General features: G+C 37.4%; 1 protein-coding gene across 3 annotated transcripts in view; it reads left to right on the top strand.

The window, feature by feature from the left end:
• Positions 1 to 757: 757 nt before the first annotated feature.
• DNAJC10 (DnaJ heat shock protein family (Hsp40) member C10) overlaps positions 758 to 25,785 on the top strand; it is a 48,152-nt gene continuing 23,124 nt past the window's right edge. For 2 of the 3 annotated variants that reach the window (XM_052661206.1, XM_052661195.1), the window contains exons 1-12: positions 758 to 1,134; positions 1,814 to 1,868; positions 3,036 to 3,385; positions 4,926 to 5,088; positions 6,592 to 6,642; positions 13,173 to 13,255; positions 13,488 to 13,619; positions 14,174 to 14,267; positions 15,330 to 15,407; positions 20,465 to 20,508; positions 21,158 to 21,295; positions 25,446 to 25,535. In XM_052661206.1, coding sequence (XP_052517166.1) covers positions 3,182 to 3,385; positions 4,926 to 5,088; positions 6,592 to 6,642; positions 13,173 to 13,255; positions 13,488 to 13,619; positions 14,174 to 14,267; positions 15,330 to 15,407; positions 20,465 to 20,508; positions 21,158 to 21,295; positions 25,446 to 25,535 — 1,077 coding nt within the window. In that variant the 5' untranslated portion in view covers positions 758 to 1,134; positions 1,814 to 1,868; positions 3,036 to 3,181. Of the gene's footprint in view, positions 1,243 to 1,813; positions 1,869 to 3,035; positions 3,386 to 4,925; positions 5,089 to 6,591; positions 6,643 to 13,172; positions 13,256 to 13,487; positions 13,620 to 14,173; positions 14,268 to 15,329; positions 15,408 to 20,464; positions 20,509 to 21,157; positions 21,296 to 25,445; positions 25,536 to 25,785 lie in introns of all 3 variants that reach the window. The other variant, XM_052661203.1, reaches the window with a different exon arrangement.

Raw genomic sequence — 25,785 nt, 5'->3', positions numbered from 1 at the left:
CCAGGGCTGATCTCCTTCAAAATGGACTGGTTGGATCTCCTTGCAGTCCAAGGGACTCTCAAGAGTCTTCTCCAACACCGCAGTTCAAAAACATCAATTGTTCAGTGCTCAGCCTTCTTCACAGTCCAACTCTCACATCATACATGACTACTGGAAAAACCAGTGTTCTCAGTCATGTCCAATTCTTTGTGACCCCATGGACTAGCTCGCCAGGCTCCCCTGTCCATGGGATTCACCACTCAAGAATACTGGAGTGAGTCTTCCCCACCCAGGGATTGAACCTGTGTCTGTTACCTCTCCTGCACTGGCAGGCTGATTTACCACTACGGGAAGCCTAGGTATAATGCTGTAGATCAAAATGCAGTTTCTATACCATATCATTTAGATGTAAATGTGGGACAGAAGTATGCACAACTCCCCAGTTTCCAGCTTGAATAACCAGGAAGTCGGGCAAAACAGTCGAACACTCACGTTTGTCGCCTACACACACATTCATAAATATTTTTATTTCTTCCAAATTTCCTACTGTCTCTTCACTCTAGCCTGACACTGCTTGCTATCAATGTCACTTCAGTTAAGTTTCCCTTTTCCTTCAAAATTTCACCTTTCTGCCCCACTCACCCACCAAACAGAAAAGTACTGTAATGGGTCTGCCTTTCCCTTTAAGAACAGGGTCAGCGAGAAACTGCACGCCTAAACCAGCCCTCCTAATAGATGCCGTAACCACAGCAACGGGAGCAGGAAGGGGCGGGCTACGTCGTCCTGCGTCCGGCCCGCGGCGCGCGCCAGCTGCAATGGTGCGGGTGCGGGGGCTTCGTGGTTACAGCGTGTTCTTCAGCTCCGCGTTGATGCCGGAGCCGGAGCCGGAGCCGGAGCCGGAGCCGGATTCCGCGCCGAGGGCCACGTCAACCTAAACCTACACCGCCCTCCCCACCCTGTTCGGCCCGCAGGTCCTTAGGCGAATCCTCCCAGGCAGCGGCCTCCACGCCTTTCCCACAATGCCCCGCGCCAGGCCCCGCCCCGCCTCGCCTAGGAGACCGCCGCGCGAGGAGCAGACCGGAGCCGGCCGCGCTGGTAGCTGCCGGTGTGGCTGGTCCAACCCCATCACAGGCGCGGCGGCCCAGCGGTCAGAGAGTACGTGCTTCCCTCCGGAACGCATAGGTTGTGATTGGCGGTGTGGGGTCTAACCCCGGGGATTGAGGATGGGGAAGTAGTTGCAGGAGACGACCCCGCAACACCGAGGTGGGCTTGGATCCGGGGCCGGGGCTTTGCTGGAGCTGGTGGCGGCCTGGGCTCTCCGGAAAGGGAGAGGTGAAATGGCCTGTGCGCTGGAATCCTCCGCTACGCTCCTCGCTCTTGTGGCTGGATTTTTGTGTTCTTTCTCCCAGTCGTCTTTCCCCTTGCTAGCTACACCATGCTTTCTTCAGCGGTTCCTCCTCAGCTGCTGCCGGTTTTTTGCTCCAGTTTCTCCCTTTAGCTTCAGTTATCCAGATTCCTGACTCACTAACCCGGTCTGAGGTTTCACACACCAGCAATCCTTGACTCCCAGTGTCTCCATCTTTTCTCACTCGCCGCAACCCATTCTGGAGTGGTGGCAGCAAGGAGTTCGTGTTGCATTTACCTGCAGCTTCCACCTGTCCCCGCACCTCGGCGCGTAGCAAGTCAGGCACGCCCACGCCGACTTTGAGAACCACCGCTGGGCAGGGAACAAATAGCACTTACCAAGTGGTCTTTGCTAATATGATCTGTTTTATTCTAAATGTTGTTTTCTAGTCTGGATGTTTATTAATCTACATCGCTCTATTTTACAAAGGTTTTTTGGTGACATGAGAAGGAAGGATTAGAAATGAATCGAAAACCGTTCACAGGTGAGAAAAAAGTTAAAATGGGCATCTAGAATTAAATGACGAAAGGAGGAACTGAGAATGTTTAGGAAAGTTAGGTTTTTCGAAACATTATGAGATCTTTGGAACTAAAATATATACAAATTTGCGTGTGATTTGATTTTATTTTTATCTTGCCCAGGTTAGCGTGTCTGAATGACTGATCGCTCTGCTTCTTTTCTTGTTTTCTTTTTTTATTTATGCCAAATGTAAACTTTGCAATGAAATTACACTTGCCGTTATTATTCTGCTGGTTATATAAAATAGTAACTGCTTAGATAGAACAAACAGAGAAGGCGATGGCAACCTACTCCAGTGCTCTTGCCTGGAAAGTCCCATGGACGGAGGAGCCTGGTGGGCTGCAGTCCATGGGGTCGCAAAGAGCCGGACACGACTGAGCAACTTCACTTTCACTTTTCACTTTCCTGCATTGGAGAAGGAAATGGCAATCCACTCCAGTGTTCTTGCCTGGAGAATCCCAGGGACAGGGGAGCCTGGTGGGCTGCTGTCTATGGGGTCGCACAGAGTCGGACACGACTGAAGCGACTTAGCAGCAGCAGCAAGTAGAACAAAAGCACCTTCAGAGAAAATTCAGAAGAAAAAACGGGCGACTTTGTACGTTGTCTGTTACAGTGATAGACATTCACTGCCGTTCTTGCATCGTTTTATGAAAAATATAGGGAAGGATCTGGTGCTTCTTTCTTGTACCCCCAAAGGATGTTTCCTACAAGTGAAATTTGATTGAAATGAAAACTGGATAGGCGTAAATGGGTGGAGAAATAACCCGAAAGGAAGCAGATCAAAAGGGCCAGTCTTAAGCTGGGTAGAAGAAGGAAGGAAGTAGCTCCCCACCTCCTGTTCACCACCCCCCTCCCCTGTTGTGATGCTGAGAGAGCGAACTGCTGCATTTGTTTGTTTGTAAAACGTTCTAGATAGCTGCAGCCACACTAGCTCCCTTTTTTTTTTTAACCTTTATCTGCTCTCTTGACACGAATGATTGCATGAATCTGGCTACCTAGAAATGGAAGGAAGGTAGCGGGGCCCCGAAAGAGTAGAGCCTGAGGCACTCACCCTGATTTGCCATTTACTGGAGATTATATTACTGGTTTTTTGTTTGTTTTTAATGTATTTTACCTGATTTTTTCTCTTTAGATTAACATTTGGGGAGACAATTTATGATGGCTGTTTCACTTTTGGAGTAATGTGGACAGAAGTTCTCAGATTTGCATATTACATCAACTGGAACCAGTGGCATTATCTTAATGTTTATTTAAATCAGAACTTGTACAAGAAAAGCAATGGGAGTCTGGTTAAATAAAGATGACTATGTCAGAGACTTGAAAAGGGTCATGCTCTTTTTTCTAATAATGTATATGGCCATTTTAGTGGGTACAGATCAGGACTTTTACAGTTTACTTGGAGTATCCAAAACTGCAAGCAGTAGAGAAATAAGACAAGCTTTCAAGAAATTGGCACTGAAGCTACATCCTGATAAAAACCCGGTAGGTAAAAATTTCTTTTTAAACATATCTGATTAATGTTTTAAATTAGTGCTCAGAATTCTTAAGAGCAACCACTACTAGTCAAGAATCATAATTCAGCATCTGTACCAAAAACAGAGGAAGCTAAATATTCTAAGTTTAGAGGAGTTAAAGGAATGTTGATATCAAAATGCAGTTCTCTCAGTTTGAAAACTAATTTCCAGCAGTTCTATTACAGATGTTGATCACAAAGCAGAAGTAGTTTTCTTTGCAAAGCAGGTTAAAATCAAGTATTTTAGAACAGTAAGAAAAATTATTTGCTTAGAACATATAGAGGGTATGTCTGGCTAAAAACAGCAGCAATAGCTATTAATAGCATGCTTCCACTTTTTTCTCCTATGTACAAATCTAAAACCAGAGTCGGGAAGTATTACAAATTAAAACTTGGCAGCCAAATCCAGTTAATGCCAATCATAAATATTTGGTTATGTATTCCATAATGTAATCTTTCAAAACTTTTAATTCTTAAGATATTTTTATAATTTATCTCATTTCATTTTTTCTTAATGAAATTTGATATTCATCAAGAAGAAAGATTTAATTATAATTTTCTAGATAGTTTTTATTGTTAACTTCAGTAACTATTTTTTAAATTATTTATTTTCATTTTTGGCCACACCACTCTGCTTGCAGGATCTTCCCTGACCAGGGATTGAACCCAGACCACCACAATGAAAGGAATCCTAACAAAGGAATCCTAACCGCTAGGCCCGTCAGGGAAGTCCCTAGATAGAATTTTAAGTAGCATTATTTTATTTCCATCACATAAAGCCAAGCAATAGAGTTGGTATTTCTCTAAAACTCTTGTTAATTGGTAATCTTTTCCTGAGATCAACTTTCTGTTGGGTTTAGGATTTTCATTTTTTCAAAATTTTTTTAAAATTTTCAAATGTCATTTCTTTTAAGTTTCTGTGTGAAAAATGGTAGACCCACCTAAGTGTTTAATTCAGCAGTTCCCAATCTCCCAGTTCCCAATGCCTGAAAAAGTGGAGCTGATGTAATAATAATAGAAATAAATACACAATAAATGTAATGTGCATAAGTCATTGTGAAACCACACCCCATGCCCCACCCCATCCGTGGAAAAATTGTCTTCCTTGAGAAGGGTCCCTGGTGCCAAAATGGTTGGGGCTTGCTGATTTAAATGAAAGCATTCTTCAAAAAGCAATTCTGTGAAACACTGACAAATGAAACATATCAATCCAGTTTAGAGTTATTACTCTGGTATTAGTTCTTATGTCATTATATGATAGATTGGGTTACATACTCTTTTTTAGATTTTGCCTCAATAGGTAACCTAAAATTTTCTTTGTGATTGTTTTAGAGGTCACACATCATATTTACAATATTGTTTCCAATACTTTACTTTTTTATTTCAATGTGTGATGCCCATTTCATATTGTACTACTCCTCCTTACCTTGATATCTACTCTCAAAGAATTCTCAGAATTAAATCAGTTGATTGTGTATCTGAAACAAACATATCTAATATTTTTAATAGAATAACCCAAATGCACATAGTGGTTTTTTGAAAATAAATAGAGCATATGAAGTACTCAAAGATGAAGATCTGCGGAAAAAATACGACAAATACGGAGAAAAGGGACTTGCAGATAATCAAGGAGGCCAGTATGAAAGCTGGAATTACTACCGTTATGATTTTGGTAAGATGATAGATATTCCTTATGAAGTTGTTATTTATTCAAGTAAATTTAGAAAATTAATTTTGTTTCACCAGTTAGCTTATTTATGTAATTAATATGCATCCCCTAGACCCTCTTTTTAATGCAACATGGGAGTGGAATTCAAGAGGAAAGTCAAGTAGTGTGTAGATACCTGAGTAAATATGGAGGTGTTTTGGTCATAATATTGTTAAATACTTATAACGATTGTATTTAATTTTTTAAAGTATTTGTATTAGAAGTTAAATATTGAAGCCTTCTAGTATTTTTAGAGCATCATATTTTCCAGGAAAGATTGAAATTTCCTGTAATAGAGGTCACGTCAGTAGAAACACCATCCTTCTTAATTGGTAATGAATACTGGCTTGAGGTGTGACAGGAATGAGAAGGCAAGAGCAGAGAGAGTAAACAAGTAAAAGAGGGAGGGCGGGGAAAGTAAACACGGGTCAAGCGAAGAGGGAGTGTTCTGATACGCAATGGTCGTTTATTGGCTTCAAATGCAGGCTGAGAACTGAAGTATGCTTTTATTTTAGACTCAATAAAATATTTCCAGTTTACATCCGGAGTATTTATTTCTCGAGACTGACTTTTCAACATAGTATTTTCAGGTATATTCAGTACCGTTTGATAGTCTATAACAAGTGTTGGTAGTCAGTGTTTCACAGGCTAAGTCTGGCCTGCCACCTGGTTTTGTAAAGTTTTATTGGAATGCAGTTTTGCTCATCTATGTACCTATTATTTTTCACACTTCAGGGCAGGGTTGCAGAGTTGTGACAGAAATCATATGTCTCAGAAAATCAAATACTAACCTCTGTATATATCCATCACAATATTTATTCATTGATATTTTATATAGTAATGAGAAACTTGGTGTTATTATAATAAATTTATATTTGTTTCTACCTCTGCAAATACTCTAATTATATAAGACATTTAGTGATATAAAACATTTTTAAATGATAGCACATTAAAAAGAAAAAAATGCAATCTGAAGGTGAATGAGGTCTGAAAGTAATATACTATTGCCAGTTTCCTGGTTTGGATATTGTACTAAAATTATATGGTATGTCACCATTAGGGGAAGCTGGGTAAATGGGAGTCTGAACTATTTTTACAACTTAATAAAAGTCTATAATTATTTTCAAATAAAAGCTTTTTCAAAAACACATAATAAAAATTTTCTGTGGAGATGATATTGTGTGACTGTTAGCCACACCCCCAACACACAAATTGTGATATCAGGAAATGTCTTTTGATCACTCTTTAATAAATGTATCACCACTGTTACTATATATTCTTTGCTTTACTCCTAGAAAAATAGAATAGATTATTAGTGTTCCATATTCTTCAACTTGAGATTTAGAGTAATTGATTTTTGATGACTGAAAGAAAGTGACATTTTTTTTTTTAGAAAGTGACATTTTTAATGTGCTTATTTTTATGATGAAGTTTTGATTTTATAATTTTATTTACTTCTAAAATTAGGTATTTATGATGATGATCCTGAAATCATAACATTGGATAGAAGAGAATTTGGTAAGTTTGTGCATTTATGATTTTCCAAAACTAGTTTAAGACCAGTCTCTTTAACTAAAATTCCCTCAAAGACAAATGTACTTAGAATTTAGAAATTTTTCTAATTTTAGCAAGGTAAATGGTATATATTGTATTTTAAATAATGTTTTATAATCATCATTGAGATTTTAACATAGTTTCTTTTATTGTAGATTTTAGCATATCATCAACTTTCCTTCTGTTACGTTAATGAACGTTTCGAACATTCCTGTGTATTAGCTACTGTTATTCCTCTTATTTGGCAGTTGAGAAAACCATAGAAGTGCTAGCAACATCCTCAACATTCTACATTTGTGCTTGTATATAATTGACATATATGAGATAATGAACCAATATCTATTCTAGTATTCTGTATTTTTTCACATTATTAAAAAAACTTGTAGAAGTACTTCTGGTTTTGTGTTTCAGAGTTTTAACTAAGTGTGTGGTCATTTTTGCAAGTAGATTTACTTTGATCTGTGATTTGTGTGAAAATGGATATAAAAATATACTTCTGTACTTTGCAGCGTACTTTAGCAAACGTTCAGTATTCTTACACTTTCAAACTAGAACACTTTAAATATTCTACTTTAAAACTATATTAACTTACTAGGTGCAAAATGTATATGTAATTTCTCATTTTAATAATGTGTTAAAACCAGTGAGTTTTGTACAGTTCCTTCTAAGCAAAAGTTGCATCATATTCGTATTTTCTACAACATAGTGAGTTCAGGTCTACAAGGTAGACCTGAATAATGTATTCAGTACATTATTTTGTTTAAAGTCTGGTAGTGAATACCTGAATAAGTTCTAAGGAACACAATGCAAAAGAATGCTCAAACTACCGCACAGTTGCACTCATCTCACATGCTAGTAAAGTAATGCCCAAAATTCTCCAAGCCAGACTTCACAAATATGTGAACCATGAACTCCCTGATGTTCAAGCTGGTTTTAGAAAAGGCAAAGGAACCAGAGATCAAATTGCCAACAGCCGCTGGATCATGGAAAACGCAAGAGAGTTCCAGAAAAACATCTATTTCTGCTTTACTGACTATGCCAAAGCCTTTGACTGTGTGGATCACAATAAACTGTGGAAAATTCTGAAAGAGATGGGAATACCAGACCACCTAACCTGCCTCTTGAGAAATCTGTATGCAGGTCAGGAAGCAACAGTTAGAACTGGACATGGAACAACAGACTGGTTCCAAATAGGAAAACGAGTACGTCAAGGCTGTATATTGTCACCCTGCTTATTTAACTTCTATGCAGAGTACATCATGAGAAACGCTGGACTGGAAGAAACACAAGCTGGAATCAAGATTGCCGGGAGAAATATCAATAACCTCAGACATGCAGATGACAGCACCCTTATGGCAGAAAGTGAAGAGGAGCTAAAAAGCCTCTTGATGAAAGTGAAAGAGGAGAGTGAAAAAGTTGGCTTAAAGCTCAACATTCAGAAAACGAAGATCATGGCATCTGGTCCCATCACTTCATGGGAAATAGATGGGGAAACAGTGTCAGACTTTATTTTTTTGGTCTCCAAAATCACTGCAGATGGTGACTGCAGCCATGAAATTAAAAGACGCTTACTCCTTGGAAGAAAAGTTATGACCAACCTAGATAGTATATTCAAAAGCAGAGACATTACTTTGCCATCTAAGGTCCGCCTAGTCAAGGCTATGGTTTTTCCTGTGGTCATGTATGGATGTGAGAGTTGGACTGTGAAGAAGGCTGAGCGTCAAAGAATTGATGCTTTTGAACTGTGGTGTTGGAGAAGACTCTTGAGAGTCCCTTGGACTGCAAGGAGGTCCAACCAGTCCATTCTGAAGGAGATCAACTCTGGGATTTCTTTGGAAGGAATGATGCTAAAGCTGAAGCTCCAGTACTTTGGACACCTCATGAGAAGAGTTGACTCATTGGAAAAGACTCTGATGCTGGGAGGGATTGGGGGCAGGAGGAGAAGGGGATGACTGAGGATGAGATGGCTGGATGGCATCACAGACTCGATGGACGTGAGTCTGAGTGAACTCCGGAAGTTGGTGATGGACAGGGAGGCCTGGCGTGCTGCAATTCATGGGGCTGCAAAGAGTCAGACACGACTGAGCGACTGAACTGAACTATAAAAAAAGGAAGAAAATTTTATTTGTTTGTATTATTGGTAGACAGAATTGATACTCATGTCACAGGCTGGCAGAATCATAACTTACTGGCAGGTAGTTGTATGAACCTATTGCATTTTATGTCGTTATTGTCTCATCTGCTAGTCTGTCAGTATTTTGTGTTTCTATGGGGCAGAAAATTTTGGAATTAGAGATAGAGGAACTGAACAAAACCTGCAAGCTGATTAATCCATGAATCTACCCAGAATGAAAGACTTATTGATGGCTGTGTTGCACGTGGGTTCAGACTTTTCAGATTAGTCATTACAGAGAAAAGGTTAAATTAAGAATTGCTAATAGTTCATGTAGAACTCCAAATAGTAGTTAAAAATAGATTACAGTCACAAAATCTTAGAGACGGTTATTCAGAAATAATTAAATGACGTCGACAGGTTCAGTGCAGTGGCCAGTATTCCGTTTGAACTCTAATGCTACCGTGTGTGTGACTAGCCTGACAGGGTGATCCCAGCGTTTCAGCTGAAGAAGCCAAGGGAGGAGGATAAGGATGGATAGTCCTTATCAGTTTGTGCTTATGTAAATAGCACAGTAGCCTACTTGGTGTGGGTCTCTTCCTATTACCAGTAGTTTCTATTGGTTTGGATTACTTAATTTGTCTTTTGTGTAACTAATAAGTAATTATGAAGTTATTTTTAAGGTATTTTATGTTCTTTTGCTCTAGAGAGAAATTATGTTTTCTTTTGACTAGAGTCACTAACAACCTTAGATCGGTTTTTTTCCAGGGATTGAAATGATTGAAAAGCTGAGCTTTAGACTTATACAAGACCAGTCTCTTTTCAGTTCACCTTTATATATAGAACCCTCTCTACTTGTGCCCTGAACTTCATTTTTCTGTCTCTTGTCTCACGAATCTATTGAAAGCTCCGCTTAGTTTCGTGCCTATCAAGAGGTGGCAAGCATTGGCCCCCTGATTTCTACCTCCTCCCATTCCTAGGAGTCCTGTAATTCTTCAGCTGCATTGGTAACTCTGATGCTTTCAACAGAACTCTTCTGTATTTTGTCCAATTTTGCAATTGTGGGAGAGTTAATCCAGGTTACGTCAGTTCAGTTCAGTTGCTCAGTCGTGTCTAACTCTTTGCGACCCCATAGACTGCAGCACACCAGGCCTCCCTGTCCATCACCAACTCCTGGAGTTTACTCAAACTCATGTCCGTTGAGTTGGTAATGCCGTCCAACCATCTCATCCTCTGTTGTCCCCTTCTCCTCCCGCCTTCCATCTTTCCCCGCATCAGGGTCTTTTCAAATGAGTCAGTTCTTTACATCAGGTGGCCAAAGTATTGGAGTTTCAGCTTCAGCCGTTTCAATGAATATTCAGGACTGATTTCCTTTAGGATGGACTGGTTGGATCTCCTTGCAGTCCAAGGGACTCTCAAGAGTCTTCTCCAACACCACAGTTCAAAAGCATCAGTTTGAATTACATAGTTCACTTTTATCAGGAGTAAAATTCAACTGTAATACAGAAGAGAAAATGTGATTAATACACTTCACTTTGAAGTTCTTATCCTTCCCATTAAACATGATTTGTATATCTTTTTATAAGTCACAGAAAAGTATTACATCGTACTAAAAACAAGTTCTAGATAGTATCTGCGAAAACAGAGAACATCCTGCACTTAACACTACTCATTACCCACACAATACATGCATTCTTTTGAAGACAAACTCAAGAAATGAAAGAGGAACTCAAAGCACTTCAGCTTTTTTAAAAAACATTTTTCTGGGGCTAACAGAAGCTGTTAGCTATAATTGTATAAATATTAACAAACATTAGCTGTATAGTTTAGAAATTGAAAATCACATTTTGAAATATACTTGTTCTTTTCTGGGTCACTGAGTTGTACAAAAACATCGCATTGAGCTTTGATAATAAAGTTTTACAAATATTGTCAACAGTAGTGGGAACTGGGCAAACTAGAAGTACTCTATGAAAACAGAGTACCAAGGTGAAAAACAATTTTCTTGTAATGAGAAGTCTCAGGATTTTCTTTTAACAACTTTTATATATAATATACAGCATTGTTGATTATAATGTTGTACATTATATCCCAAGTAGTTATTTGTCTTGTAACTAAAAGTTTGTTTCTTTTGCCCACCTTCATCCAGTTACCCCTTTCCCCCACCTCTGCCTCTGCTAACCACAAATCTGATCTCTCTTTCTATGAGGTTGTTTTTGAGGTGTAATGCCCTACAACACTATATTAGCTCCTGTTACACAGCACAGAGATTTGTCATTTCTATGCATTTCAAAAATGATCGCTACAGTAAGTCTAATTGCAATATGTCACCACACACAGAAACTGTATAGTTACTGAGGATACTCCTCACACTGCATAGCAGTCTGTATATGTGTGTAGGATTATACTAAGTTTCTGATCTCATAGGTTCAAACTCACCATAACAGCCCTGCATTTTACTCCCCCCACCACCACATTCACAGATTCTAACATCATATTCTATGTATTTCTGTATGTTTCTTAATTACTTACTGTGGATAGAGATGATTTTTCTGTTTTGTCCTTTAACCTTCCTACTAGCTTTATACATGACAGATGTACTGCCTTTATTGTATGTTTGGCTTTAACCTTGAGATTTTTTCCTTCCATAATTTTCATGTTTGTAGTTGGGGTCTTTTCTTTTTTCAGTCTGTCCTTCAAATCTTAATGACAGCCTTGCTGGGTACTCTTAGCTGTAGGTTTTCCTTTTCATCACTTTAGAGATGTTCAAAGAACTTAGAAGATTGAATGAACAGAGTGAGAAGTTAGAAGTTTTTGAATAAAGAGTTAGAAAAAGAGCAACTAAACAGAGGTAAGGAATGCAATAAGTAAAAAACACACTGGAAGAAGTTAACAGATTATATGATTCAGAGGAAGACAGTGGAAATCACTGAAACTGAACAGGAAAATGAACACAGAATAGAAATGAGGACAGTGTAAGAAACCTCTGGGACGTCATCGTCCATACTAACACTCGCATTATAGAGATCCCAGAAGAGTGGGGCTGAGAAGATGTACGATTTTACCTCCGTTCCTACCAGTTGGTGGTCCAAGGCAGCATGGCAGTTATTTTGACAACCTAGATAGAGTGGTCTATTCATCAGACTTTCTACACTTTGCCAAAGAACAGCCAATAAAATCCTAATGTACACACTTTGCCTGTAATTTTTCCACAGATCCATGTGTCTTGGCATTGAAATGTAGGTGAACATTACTGCACTCATTACTAATTAAACTGAATCAGTTATATGTATTTCAAATAGTGTGCATGTTTTGATGTCTTAGTATAATTTATTATGACTTTTCGAATTATCTTTTAAAATTCCTGATTTTAGTGTGGAATTATATAGAAACTCTTTATCCAAAAGCAAATTGTCTTAAACTTTTTGTCTTGAATGTTAGAGCACATCCTTACAATCATAAAATTTTTAAATGAATGGATTTTGTTTGTATCAGGTCCTTTATAGGTTAGATTATAACGTGTAATGTAATTGTGGGGTAGATATTATGTAGTGTTTGGTCTATTATTTTAGGAAATATGTATTCATGTTTTGAATTGTTAAAAACCTTGATCTAATACTTCAGATAACGCAGTTTTCCAAGGAAAATGTCCTATTAAGAGCAAAAAGTGAGAGTGAAGGTTGCTGAGTCATATCTGACTCTTTGCAACCCCATGGACAACCCCATGGACTATACAGTCCATGGAATTCTCCAGGCCAGAATACTGGAGTGGGTAGCCTTTCACTTCTCCAGGGGATCTTCCCAACCCAGGGATTGAACCCAGGTCTGCATTGCAGGCTGATTCTTTATCAGCTGAGTCACAAGGGAAGCCCCTGTTAAGAGCAAAGGTTAATCTCCACGGTCCTTACTGTCATGTAGGTCCCTTACCACAGTCTTTGGTAATTGGAGTAGCTGTCAGAATTTGACTGTGTGCTTAACCGGTGCTGCAGATAGCAGAAGAGCCTTACACCCCAGGCTCTGTGGTCGATTCTCCGTTTCTGTCATCCACACAGCCGCTCACGTGCGGTTTGACTGTTGTTTCCCTATGTCGCTCCCTTTATCTTTACAGCTTCTTGGTGACATAGGTCATGCAGTTCAAGACTGCATCTTATTGAAGTAGAGCTTGGAAGAGGTTTTTTGTTGCTTTTTGTTTAAAGGTATTGTTTGACAGTTGAAGTAGTATGTTTTCTTCTAATAGAAAAAGAATGTATAGAAAATGATAAAGGCAATATGAAAGATATATGACTATTTTTTTCATTTTGATCTCAAGGAAAATTTTGAACTAAAACATGTTCAAACCTTTAGTAAATAATCATAAGTTGTTTGGTTTATGTATTTTTAGATGCTGCTGTTAATTCTGGAGAACTGTGGTTTGTGAACTTTTACTCCCCAGGGTGTTCACATTGCCATGATTTAGCTCCCACAGTAAGTATTTTTTACGTCCTGATTATTAAAGTTTTACTATTTTACAGTGTATCTATTATTTGAGTGTTTTTAAAAATATGTTAGGATTTAACAATCAGAAATAGCTATCATATTTTTTCACGTTTATGGTTTTATTTCATGAATACATTCTCCTTTAAGGAAGTATAGTTTGAAGAATGTTCAAGGAAACGTAAATTATTTTATCAGAGAACTACTTTTTTTCCCCTCATAGTGGAGAGACTTTGCAAAAGAAGTAGATGGATTGCTTCGAATTGGAGCAGTTAACTGTGGCGATGATAGAATGCTTTGCCGAATGAAAGGAGTCAACAGTTATCCCAGCCTTTTCATTTTTAGGTCTGGAATGGTAAGATAAAATTGACATTTCTGTTTTTTATTTGATGGAACATTATAACAAAAGAAATACTAGAGAAAACACAATATGTGAATTTGTAGAATCTTTTGGTTTTTCTTATATTAGGTGCTATCTAACTATGCTCTAGTCATAATAAACACTTTTGATTATACTATGAATACTTTTAGATGCCATTACTCTAACAAAATGAAATGTTTGCCAATTTCAGTTTCCATCTTAAGGAATATAATGATAACCGATATGCATGTTGTACTTTATAATTTACAAAGTATTTAACAGGTGTTTTCTCTCATTGAATATAAAGTTCTAATTTCCCTTTCTTTCCCCAGTGTTAAGTGATAAATCTGAAACTAAAACAATTATAAATAATGCTGTCCAAATATCTGATAGGGAATCTGTGCAATCAAGATTCTTAGCATGTCATTTAGAAAAACACTTTACCATTGAAAGACATATCTTACTTATTCAGAATAATGGAGAATCAGGGTATTTGTTTGAGTCTTAAAAAGTAAAAGATGTTTCTCTTTTTATAAATGAAAATGTAGGCTGCAGTGAAATACCATGGCGACAGATCAAAGGAAAGTTTAATGAATTTCGCCATGCAGCATGTTAGAAGCACAGTGACAGAATTATGGACAGGTAATTTTGTCTTCACAATTTGCTTAATTTTCAAGGATACTTTGAATTGGTATTTCAGATTTTTCAGTAGTAATATTTATGTTCTGATCATATTATCTTTTCCATGCTTCTTAGAAAGGAATTATGTCATTTGTTCTGAGCTCTGCTAGATAATAGGCCTTTCATAAATTTAATTTATACAGAAACGAAAACAAGTTTGATGTAGGATATGAATATGAGATGGGGCTAGGTGAAAAGGCAACTTTGAAAGTGCAGCTGAATATTTAGTGAAACAAGTGTTTTATTGCTTTCGTAAGTATACTATATCAAGTGTAAATTTATGCCTATTCAATTTAATTTTGAAGTTTAAGAACTCTTCTAATCTCAGGCATTTAATTCATCAAGTGGCTTTAGAGGAGTTAATGTTATTACTCTGTACTACCCATGAAATCGTATTTACTTCTAAAGGGATGCTCATATCATTCAATGAATCCAGTTATGTCTCCAAAGCTGTTAGGTACAAGGGCTGCAGCCATAAACTGTATAATCTTTGCCTTCGGGACCCCATTATTAACCATTAAAATACAGAATAGTGACTATTATGATAGAGGTAAGCTTAGGGAAGCATAAAGGATATGAAAGAATTCAGGTGGGGAAAGGAGGAAGGGTTAGGAAATTCTTCCTGAATGAAATCAGATCCAATCTGTCTTGAAAGTGAAGAGGAATTGTTAAAAGGTCACTGTATTTGGAAGCTGGCAATATTTCATGAATCTGACAAAAGATGGGTAAAAAGTAGAGTGGTTTGGGGAAGGAATGACCAACTGAATGGGTAGACAAAGCTCAGATCACAAGGGGCCTAACTTGCCAATTGGAGTTTCTTTCTTAATAATGAATTTAGATTTTATATGATTGGAAAAAAAAAAGGGTAGGAATTTGACATGCTCAAGAGGATTTTTAGGAATCCTGAAAACTACTCAAGAGTAGATTGGAAATGGGTGAGATTAGATGGGAAATCCCATTTAGAAAATGGTTTCCATTGTGGAGTAGTAAGTGATCAGAAATTTTCTTTATTTTTCTCTTAAGGAAATTTTGTTAACTCCATACAAACTGCATTTGCTGCTGGTATTGGCTGGCTGATCACTTTTTGTTCCGAAGGAAGCGGTAATATTATTTGTTATTTTGTTATGATGGAGAGACCATGACATTTGATTTTTAGGTGACAGCCTTTTTTCCCCCATAGCTTTATTGAGATGTAATTGACATAGAACATTGTGTAATTTTAAGATGTACAATTTGTTGATCTGAAACACTTATATGTTAGAAGATGATGACCACCATAATATTAGCTAACACCTCTATCCTGTCACATAATTACCACTTCCGTCTTGTCATGAGGACATTTAGGATCTGCTCTTTGAACAAGTTTCAGGGATTTAATACAGTATTATTAGATATAATCACTATATGCTGTATATTAGGTCCCCAGAAGCTACTAGTCTTATAACTAGAAGTATATACTCTTAGACTAGTTGAAAATCTTAAGTATGCTACTATAATTGATTATTGTCTATTTTCAAAGTACAGTTTATACTTTTTAATATAATTTTTATTTAATGAATATTTATCTTTTTATTATTTTACACATAAGGCTATAAAATTATTAATTGCTTTTTTAAGTTGAAGTATATATTTACAGTATTGTGTTGATTTCAGGTATACAGCATTCAGTTTGATTTTTTGTGGGATATCTTCCATTATAGGTTATTACAAGATACTGGGTAAAGTTCCCTGTACTATACAGTACATCCTTTGTATCAACTTTATGTATAGTAGTTTGTATCTGTTAATCCCACATTCCTAAGTTGTCCCTTCCCTCATCTCTCTCCCTTCTGGTGACCGTTAGTTTGTTTTCTATGTCTAAGTTTGGTTCTGTTTTGTGTATAGATTGATTTGTATTATTTTTTAGATTTCACATATAAATATCATATATTTGTCTGACTTCACAAAGTATAATATTCTCTAGGTCCATTCATGTTTCTGCAGATGGCAACATTTCATTCTTTTTATGGCCAAGTACTACTCCTTGTATCCGTACCACATCTTCTTAAGCTGGTTGTCTGTTGATGGACGCTTGGGTTATTTCCGTGTCTTGGCTATGGTAAATAGCTCTGCTTGAACACACAGGTGCATGTATCTTTTCAAATTAAGAGTGTTTTTTGCTCCTGGATATACCCAGGAGTGGAATTGCTGGATCATACAGTAGATCTATTCTGTGTGTTTTTGAGGAACTGCCACACTATTTTCCATTGTGGCTGTACCAGTTTATATTCCCACCAACAGTCTGGTGGGGTTCCTTTTCTCCACACTTTCCAGCATTTATTTGTAGACTTTTTGATAATAGCCATACTTACTGGTGTCAGATGATACCTCATTGTGGTTTTGATTTGCATTTCTGTAATAAGTAGCCATGTTGAGCATCTTTTCATGTGGCTTGTTGGCTATCTGTATATGTCTTCTTTGGAGAAATGTCTGTTCAGGTCTTACGCCTTTTTTTCTTTTTTTTGGCTACATGACACAACATGTGGGATCTTAGTTCCTCAACCAGGGATCGAACTCGTGACCCCTGCATTCTAAGTGTGGATTCTTAATCACTAGACAGTCAGGGAAGTCCCTGCCCATTCTTTGATTGGGTTGTTTGTTTTCTCATTATTTCTGTCATGTGAGCTATTTACTATTTTAGTTATTAACCCCTTTCGGTCACATCATTTGCAGATATTTCCTCCTGTTTCTTAAGTTGTCTTTTCATTTTATTGATGACTTCTTTGCTGTGCATACTTATAAAACCAAGCTTGTAAGTTTGGTTAGGTCCCAGTTCTTTACTTCTGCTTTTTTATTGTATTTGCCCTGGGAGACTGATCTAAGAAAATATTGCTACAGTTTATGTCTGAGAATGTTTGCCTGTGTTTTCTTCTAGGAGTTTTATGATGTCATGTCTTATATTTAGGTCTTTAAAGCTTTTTCTTAATTGAAGTATAGTTGTTTTACACTGTTGTGTTAACTACTGCTGTAATTAAGTGACTGAGTTATACGTGTGTATGCATTCTTTTTTTCTATTCCTTTCCATTATGGTTTATCATAGGATACTGAATATAGTTCTGTGTGCTGTACAGTAGCACCTTGCTGTTGGTTCATTCTGTGGAACCCCAGCCTCCTCCTCTGTCCCTCCTCCAAACCCTCTCCTCCTTGGCGACCACGAGTATGCTCTCTACATCCGTGATCCCGTTTCACAGATAGGCTCATTTGTGTCATATCTTAGATTTCACGTAAAAGCCGTACTGTATGCTGTCTTCCTCTTTCTTCTGACTGACTTCACTTGGGGTGACGATCTGATTGCATCCATGTCACTGCACGTGGCATTATGTCGCCCTTTTTTATGGCTGAATGGTATTCCATTGTGTATATGTGCATCTTTATCCGTTCATCTGCTCATGGGCGTTTCGGTTGATTCCATTTCTTGGCTATTGTGACTAGTGCTGCTCTGAACATAGGGCTGCATGTATCTTTTGGGATTGGAGTTTTGTCTGGATATATGCCTAGGGATGGGATTACTGGATCGTATGGTAATACTAGATCTCGTTTTCTGAGGAGGCTCCATAATGTTCTCCATAATGGCAGTACCAACTGACGCTCCACCAGTAATGTCAGAGGTTCCCTTTAATCCACACCCTTTCCAGTATTTGCTATTTGTAGACGGTCATTCTGACTGGAAGTGCTACCTCACTGTAGTTATCATTTCCGTTTCTCTAATAGTTAACAATATTGAGCATCTTCTTTTTTTTTTTTTTTTTGGAGCATCTTCTCAGGTGTCTATTGGCCATCGGTATTTCTTCTTTGAAGAAATGTCTATTTTACGTCTTCTGGTCATTTCTTGATTAGGTTGACTTTTCCTGTTGGATTTTATGAACTATTTGTACATTTTGGAAATTAAGCCCTGGTTGGCTGCGCTGTTTGGGGATATTTTCTCCCACTCTGTAGGTTGTCTTTTTGTTTTGTTTGTAGTTTCTTTTGCTGTGCAAAAGCTTCTAAGTTTGATTAGGTCCTATTTGTTTACTTTTGTTTTTATTCTTATTGTCTTGGGAGACTGACCTAAGAAAACATTGGTATGATTTATGTCAGAAAATGTTTTGCCTGTGATTTCTTCTAGGAGTTTTATGGTGTTACATCTTCTATTTAAGTCTTGAAGCCATTTTGAGTTTATTTCCGTATATGGTGACAGGCTGTGTTCCAGCTTCATTGATTTACCTGTGGCTCTCCAGCATTTCCAACACCACTTGCTGAAGAGATCATCTTTTCCCCATTGTATATTCTTGCCTCCTTTGTTGAAAGTTAATTGACCATAGTTGTTTGAGTTTATTTCTGAGCTCTCTATTTTGTCCCATTGATCCATATATCTGTTTTTGTGCCAATACCACAGTCTTGATTACTGTAGCTTTGTAGCATTGTCTGAAGTTTGGTAGAATGATGCCTCCTGCTTTATTTTTCTTTAGGATTGCTCTGAACAATTCCTAGTCTGGTAGCTGTGGCTAGGACCTCCAGTACTTGAATAGAAGCAATGAGAGTGGGCATCCTCATCTTGTTCCCAAATTTAGAGGGAAGGCTTTCAGTTTTTCACTGTTGAGTATTATGTTTTTGCCTGTGGCTTTGTGGTAAATGACCTTTGTTATGTTGTAATATGTTCCCTGTACACCCACTTTTATGAAAGTTTTTATCATGAATGGCCGTTGAATTTTGTGAAATGATTTTTCTGCATCTATTGAGATGATCATGTGGTTTTTGTCTTTTTTGTTAATATAATATTGATTGATTTGCATATGTGAAAACATTCTTGTGACCCTGAAATGAATCCAACTTGATCATGATATATGATGTTTTTTCAGTATTGTTGGATTCAGTTTGCTAGTCTTTTGTTGAGGGTTTTTGCACCTATATTCAGCAAAGATTAGTTCAGTTCAGTTCAGTTGCTCAGTCGTGTCCAGCTCTTTGCAACCCCATGAACCATAGCACGCCAGGCCTCCCTGTCCATCACCAACTCCTGGAGTTCACTCAAACTCATGTCCATCGAGTCAGTGATGCCATCCAACCATCTCATCCTCTGTCGTCCCCTTCTCCTCCTGCCCTCAATCCCTCCCAGCATCAGAGTCTTTTCTAATGAGTCAACTCTTCGGTGGCCAAAGTACTGGAGTTTCAGCTTCAACATCAGTCCTTCCAAACAACACCCAGGACTGATCTCCTTTGGGATGGACTGGTTGGATCTCCTTGGAGTCCAAGGGACTCTCAAGAGTCTTCTCCAACACCACAGTTCAAAAGCATCAATTCTTCAGCACTCAGCTTTCTTTATAGTCCAACTCTCACATCTATTAATGACTATTGGAAAAACCATAGCTTTGACTAGACGGACCTTTGTTGGCAAAGTAATGTCTCTGCTTTTTAATATACTGTCTAGGTTGGTGATAGCTTTTCTTCCAAGGAGCAAGCGTCTTTTAATTTTGTGGCTGCAGTCACCATCTGCAGTGATTTTGGAGCCAAAAAATAAAGTCTCTCACTGTTGCAGTTGTTTCCCCATCTGTTTGCCATGAAGTGATGGGATTGGATGCCATGATCTTAGTTTTCTGAATGTTGAGTTTTAAGCCAGCTTTTTCACTCTCCTCTTTCACTTTTATCAAGAAGGCTCTTCAGTTCCTCTTTGCTTTCTGCCATAAGGGTGAAGAAAGAGTGAAGAAGCTATTTAAGAGTGTACTGTATTTTAAGAATTTGCTGTATATGTTAATCAGATAGGTCCATTACATTTTATTACCCCAAATTATGAGATCCCTTGGTTCAAGGGGGCTGTTGATAGGAGGAGCTATTTTAGAGTAAGATCTTAAGGAGGTGCTTGAGAGGGAGTGCCTTCTTTCTTCCTTGCCTAGAAATCCTGAGAAACTAAGGGGAGAGAAGAGGAGAGGGAGGAAAGGGAGGGAAAGGAAAGAGAGGGAGAAAAGGTCAGGAGGGAGAATGAGACATTGACCCCTGTGTCTACCTAGTACATAAAGGTGTCAGTATTTACCAGCACAGCCTAATTAATTGCCTTAGGATCAACATCATGGTTTGCAGCAAATGAAAGTATAGATTTCATACTTATTAGCTGAAAGTTCCTCATAAGTTTCTTTTCCCCCCCTCAGATTGTTTGACCTCACAGACACGTCTCAGGTTAAGTGGTATGTTGGTAAGCATCAATTATTTTGCAAAACTGTATCACCATGTTAAGAAACACATTTAAAAACTGATTCCAGGTATTTTCTTTGCTGGTTTCTTGAACATTTAACTCCCTTGTTTGTAATCTTCCTTGTTTTCTGATCAATATATTCACAGTTATAAGCGTCTTTCTGATTGGCTGTGTTCAATATATTTTAACACGTAGTGCTTTTATTCACTCCTAAATATTCCGTAATTTAATTATGAGTTCCTCTTTAACCAGAGAGTTAGTGTTTTTGTCATTTCCAAACCTTAATTTTTTGTTGTTTTGTTATTTTACTTACTTAGCTCTCATCATTATGGCCAGGGAGTACAGTCTGTGTGTTGAAACTTTAACACTATTAACACTGTCCTTGTGGGTTGGGCATTTGCCAAGATTTTGTTTGTTTTACAAAGATTGTTAGTGTTCTATGTATGCTTTAAAATGTTTCCTATGTGAGGTGTAATTTTTATATCTATTTGATCAAATTTATTAATCATGTTATTCAAATCTGCCTCGTTTTTTGTGTTCTTTTTAAAAGTTTAATTTTTATGGTAGTGCAGTTGTATTTTTGTGAACTATAAATCCTTTTTAACTTTTTTTTTCAACTTACAGTATTATTTTTTTCTTTTCATTTTAGGATGGTCTTGTTAATGTGGGGTGGGTGGACTGTGCCACCCAGGATAACCTTTGTAAAAGTTTGGATATTACAACAAGTACGACTGCCTATTTTCCTCCTGGAGCCACTTTAAATAACAAAGAGAAAAGCGGTGTTTTGGTATGAATCCCTTTAATTTCTTTACATATAAATACATAACACACGTATTCAAATATATCATTTTATAAACAATGAGCAAAAAAAAAAACCAGTTTATATCATCTGATTATGGAACACTTAATTTATTTAGAACGAATACTTAATATTTGGGATTCTGTTTAATACTTCAGTTTAAAAGTTAAACTGTAAGGATTATTTCTAAACTGCACTTTTAACAATCCCAAAGGTAAAGAATATATTCTTAGGTTAAATGAATATTTACTGGTTTCCATTTACTTCCATATGTTCTCATGTTAAAATATAGATTATTGATAGGTTTAGCTGGAATCTGGTATCTGTTTTTTTTTAAGCCTCCTGTTTGACTCTGATATAAACTTAGTTTGATGATCTACTGGTCTGGTTCACCTTCCTAATTTTATGAAGAAACTGAGGTTCAAGATAGCTGTCAAGGAGCTGAAACAAATACTGGGATATCAGATAGGTCTCTAGAGAACCCACCCACAAAAAAAGATTCTAATGTAAGACAAACTACCTGTAGTTTCCTGTTTTTACTTTTCTTTTTTTGATATTGATACAGATTACATGCATTCATTATAGAAATTCATATTTGATATATAAATGTGTAAAGAAAGATTTGAAATTCATTAAAACTAAATCACCCATAGGCAAGCACCATCAAGTCTTGGGACATACCTTTCCAGCTCTCTGCTTATATGTGTATGAAATTATGACTTCATGCAGGCAACTCACTAGTTTTGCCTTTGGCCCAGACCTCTGCCCTCCACTACAGACGTGGTTATTCTCCAGCCTGTTTATTGTCTCCCCTGGGATATTAATTGACGTTCCAAACTTAGATGTCTGTAACTATACTCCTGATATTTCCCCATACGTCTGTTCTACCTAGTTTTTTCCCCATCTCAGTTAATGAAATCTTCATCTTTTATGATTAAGGCCGAATACCTTAGAGTCATTCTTGACCCCTCTTTTTCTCACATCTTATAACCTATACTCTATTCATCAGGAAAATAGTTGGATCTCTTTAAAATCTTTCATTATCCACCTCATTGTACTTATCACCTTATATACTATATTTTTTCTTTCATTATTTTTCTCTTGCAGTAAATTTTAAGTTTGAATTTTTCACTGCCATATCCTAAGGGCCTAGAAGAATATCTGGCACATAAGTAAGTACTGTATATAGTGCCAGAATCCTAGAGCGAGTAGCCTTTCCATTCTCCCAGGGATCTTCCCAACCCAGGGATTGAACCCAGGTCTCCCACATTGCAGGTGGATTCTTTACCAGCTGAGCCACAAGGGAAGCCCATTTAGTGCCTGCTTAAGTGCTTTATACTGTGTGTGTATGCGTGTGTGTCCCTGAATAGTAGTATATGCAATAATTCCTGTGAGTATGTGCATCAGCAATTCCTAGAAACTAATTCATTGACTAAATGTAACATTATGAGTTTAACCAGTCCTCTCTGGATAGATACTTAAATTTCTACTTTTTCATGATCACAAGCAGTGTTATAATGTACTGTCTTGCCCACCTTTGTGCAGTTCTTCCATTATCTATTTAGAATGAGATGGCTGTAGCAATTGCAAGTTCAATTCATGTTGCCAGATTTCCCAGAAAACCTGGGTGTACTTTACACTGTGCCGTTAGCTCATGAAGATTACCTGGACTCTGGTTAACGCTAAACGTAGGCTCTTGCCTTCAGTGCAACAATCCCATTTTTTAGTGAGATCTTGGGACTTTTTGGTTAAAACAGCAAGCTCAGATATGATCTCAGGAAACAAATAAGTGATACTAGAAGTGTGATAACACAGGCTGATGAATTAAAGTCCTTGTCGCTCCTAAAAGCATTCAAGTTTTTAAAAAATGTAAAACTCTATGCTAGCTAAATATGTTTGGCAGGTGGAATTTAGAGGCTGCACAATACCCTTGTAAATAAAACTACCAAATTTTACTCTAAAACCGATTTATAATTTATAAATTTAAAAAGTTATAAATTATATAAAATTTTTGATGAATGTGAGTAAAGTGAATGAGCTTTATAGTACTGAAACATGAAAGCTTTCTGTTTTGACCTGTTAAGCCCTTTGGTAACAAGTTATTTCATAGGTTTTTGAGAGTATGCTACAGATTTTTATTTTTAAGCAGAAAAACCAAGTTTTCTATTCTTAGAGACATTGTTTCTATCCATTTGATTGTGTTCTCATGTTGAACATAGTTAAACTGAATACAGTAATAGTTTCTACAGGTTTTTAATAGAGTTTTATATCTTTGAGGTCATATTTGAATTGTCAAGAAAATAGTTTAAATATAGACAGTAAACTGATCAACCCCTGTATACATTTTCTTGGTGTAACTATTGCTACACTTTCGGTAATAGCAGCTGCTTTGATGAGAATTAGACTAGCAAAGAGAGTTCCATGAAAAAAATATGCTGAGAATAAAATATGGACAGAAATAGACAGTTGTTAGAATTGAGATGTGTCTATTTCAGTTGTTTGTGTTTTAAATAAGAGACCTAGATCTAAAGTGTATTTAATTTAAAATACATATTTTACATATATACATTTTACCCTGCAAAACTCCTCATTGGAGTTTGATTCAGGGATGTTATTTCTAAAAACCTCTATAATAAACAAGGTCCATTCCAGTTTTCCCGTAAGTTTTTCTTAATTCCTTCAATTCAGTTCAGTTGTCACCAGTCCTGTCCGACTCTTTGCAACCCCATGGACCACAGCACACCAGGCCTCCCTATCCATCACCAACTCCCGGAGTCCACCCAAACCCATGTCCATCAAGTCGGTGATGCCATCCAACCATCTCATCCTCTGTTGTCCCCTTCTCCTCCTGCCCTCAATCTTTCCCAGCATCAGGGTCTTTTCTAATGAGTCAGCTCTTCTCATCAGGTGGCCAAAGTATTGGAGTTTCAGCTTCAACATCATTCCTTCCAATGAACACTCAGGACTGATCTCCTTAAGGATGGACTGGTTGGATCTCCTTGTAGTCCAAGGGACTCTCAAGAGTCTTCTCCAACACCACAGTTCAAAAACATCAATTCTTTGGTGCTCAGCTTTCTTTATAGTCCAACTCTCACATCCTTGCATGACTACTGGAAAAACCATAGCCTTGACTAGATGGACCTTTGTTGGCAAAGTAATGTCTCTGCTTTTGAATATGCTGTCTAGGTTGGTCATAACTTTCCTTCCAAGAAGTAAGCATCTTTTAATTTCATGGCTACAGTCACCATCTGCAGTGATTTCAGAGCCCAGAAAAAGTCAGCCACTGTTTCCCCATCTATTTGCCATGAAGTGATGGGATTGGATGCCATGATCTTAGTTTTCTGAATGTTGAGCCTTAAGCCAACTTTTTCACTCTCCTCTTTCACTTTCATCAAGAGGCTCTTTAGTTCTTCTGCACTTTCTGCCATTATTAATTGGGATATGAAGCACCTTACTGCTACTGCTGCTGCTTTCTTGCTGCAGTCATGTCCAACTCTGTGCAACCCTATAGACTGTAGCCTGGCAGCCTCCTCTGTCCATGCAATTCTCCGGGCAGGAGTACTGGAGTGGATTGCTTTGCCCTCCTCCAGGGGATCTTCCCAACCCAGGGATCAAACCCTGGTCTCCTGCATTGCAGGCAGATTCTTTACCACTGAGCCACCAGGGAAGCCCATAAAGCATTTTGTTAGATCATCAAATATTCTACTGTTTTAACAATGTTTAGACAATCTATAAAGCACTGGCATCCTATAAACATGGTTAGCATTAAAATTAGATTGAATATGATGCACCTTTTCCCGCCAGTGAGCCAGAGGTCACTCAAGGTTATTTTGAGGATCATTGTAGAATACCCAACACAGTTAACAGAAAATTCCAGTTAATAAAACACCTCATAATGAAATTTATTTTGCATCACTATTTTTAAAGAAACAACCCAGTTATATAACTGTTTAATAATTGTCAAAATATGATATACTGTCTTTTTTTGAAAAGGAAAACATTTAGGATAAATATAGCTTGAAAACTATGTTACTTCTGTGTTTTTTTCTTAAAATTTCTTTCTCTGAGAACTGAAAAACTAAGACACTGAAATACTCAAATGTTGATTTTAAAAAATAACAATATGATTCTGTTTTAGTTTCTTAATTCATTGGATGCTAAAGAAATTTATTTGGAAATAATGCATAATCTTCCAGATTTTGAACTCCTTTCAGCAAATACACTACAGGTAATTTTTTCTTTAATAATAAATAATAACAGATATTGATAACATTTCAGATCTGAACATTTTAAAAGTCAGCATTTGTTTTATTCATTTCAGAGGAAAAGTAGCCATTTCAGAGGATCTTATTTATATATATTTTATCAGTTGATTCCAGGTTAAACTCTAATGCCAGGTTTGCTGGGATTGGAACTTGAGGGTGGATCTATAGCTTTGTGTAACTAGTCCTATAGGCAAGTTCAGGAAGAGCACCAGG

This window comes from Budorcas taxicolor, chromosome 2, assembly GCF_023091745.1.
Source record: "Budorcas taxicolor isolate Tak-1 chromosome 2, Takin1.1, whole genome shotgun sequence".
Taxonomy (NCBI): domain Eukaryota; kingdom Metazoa; phylum Chordata; class Mammalia; order Artiodactyla; family Bovidae; genus Budorcas; species Budorcas taxicolor.
This window is presented reverse-complemented; position numbering and strand designations above follow the sequence as displayed.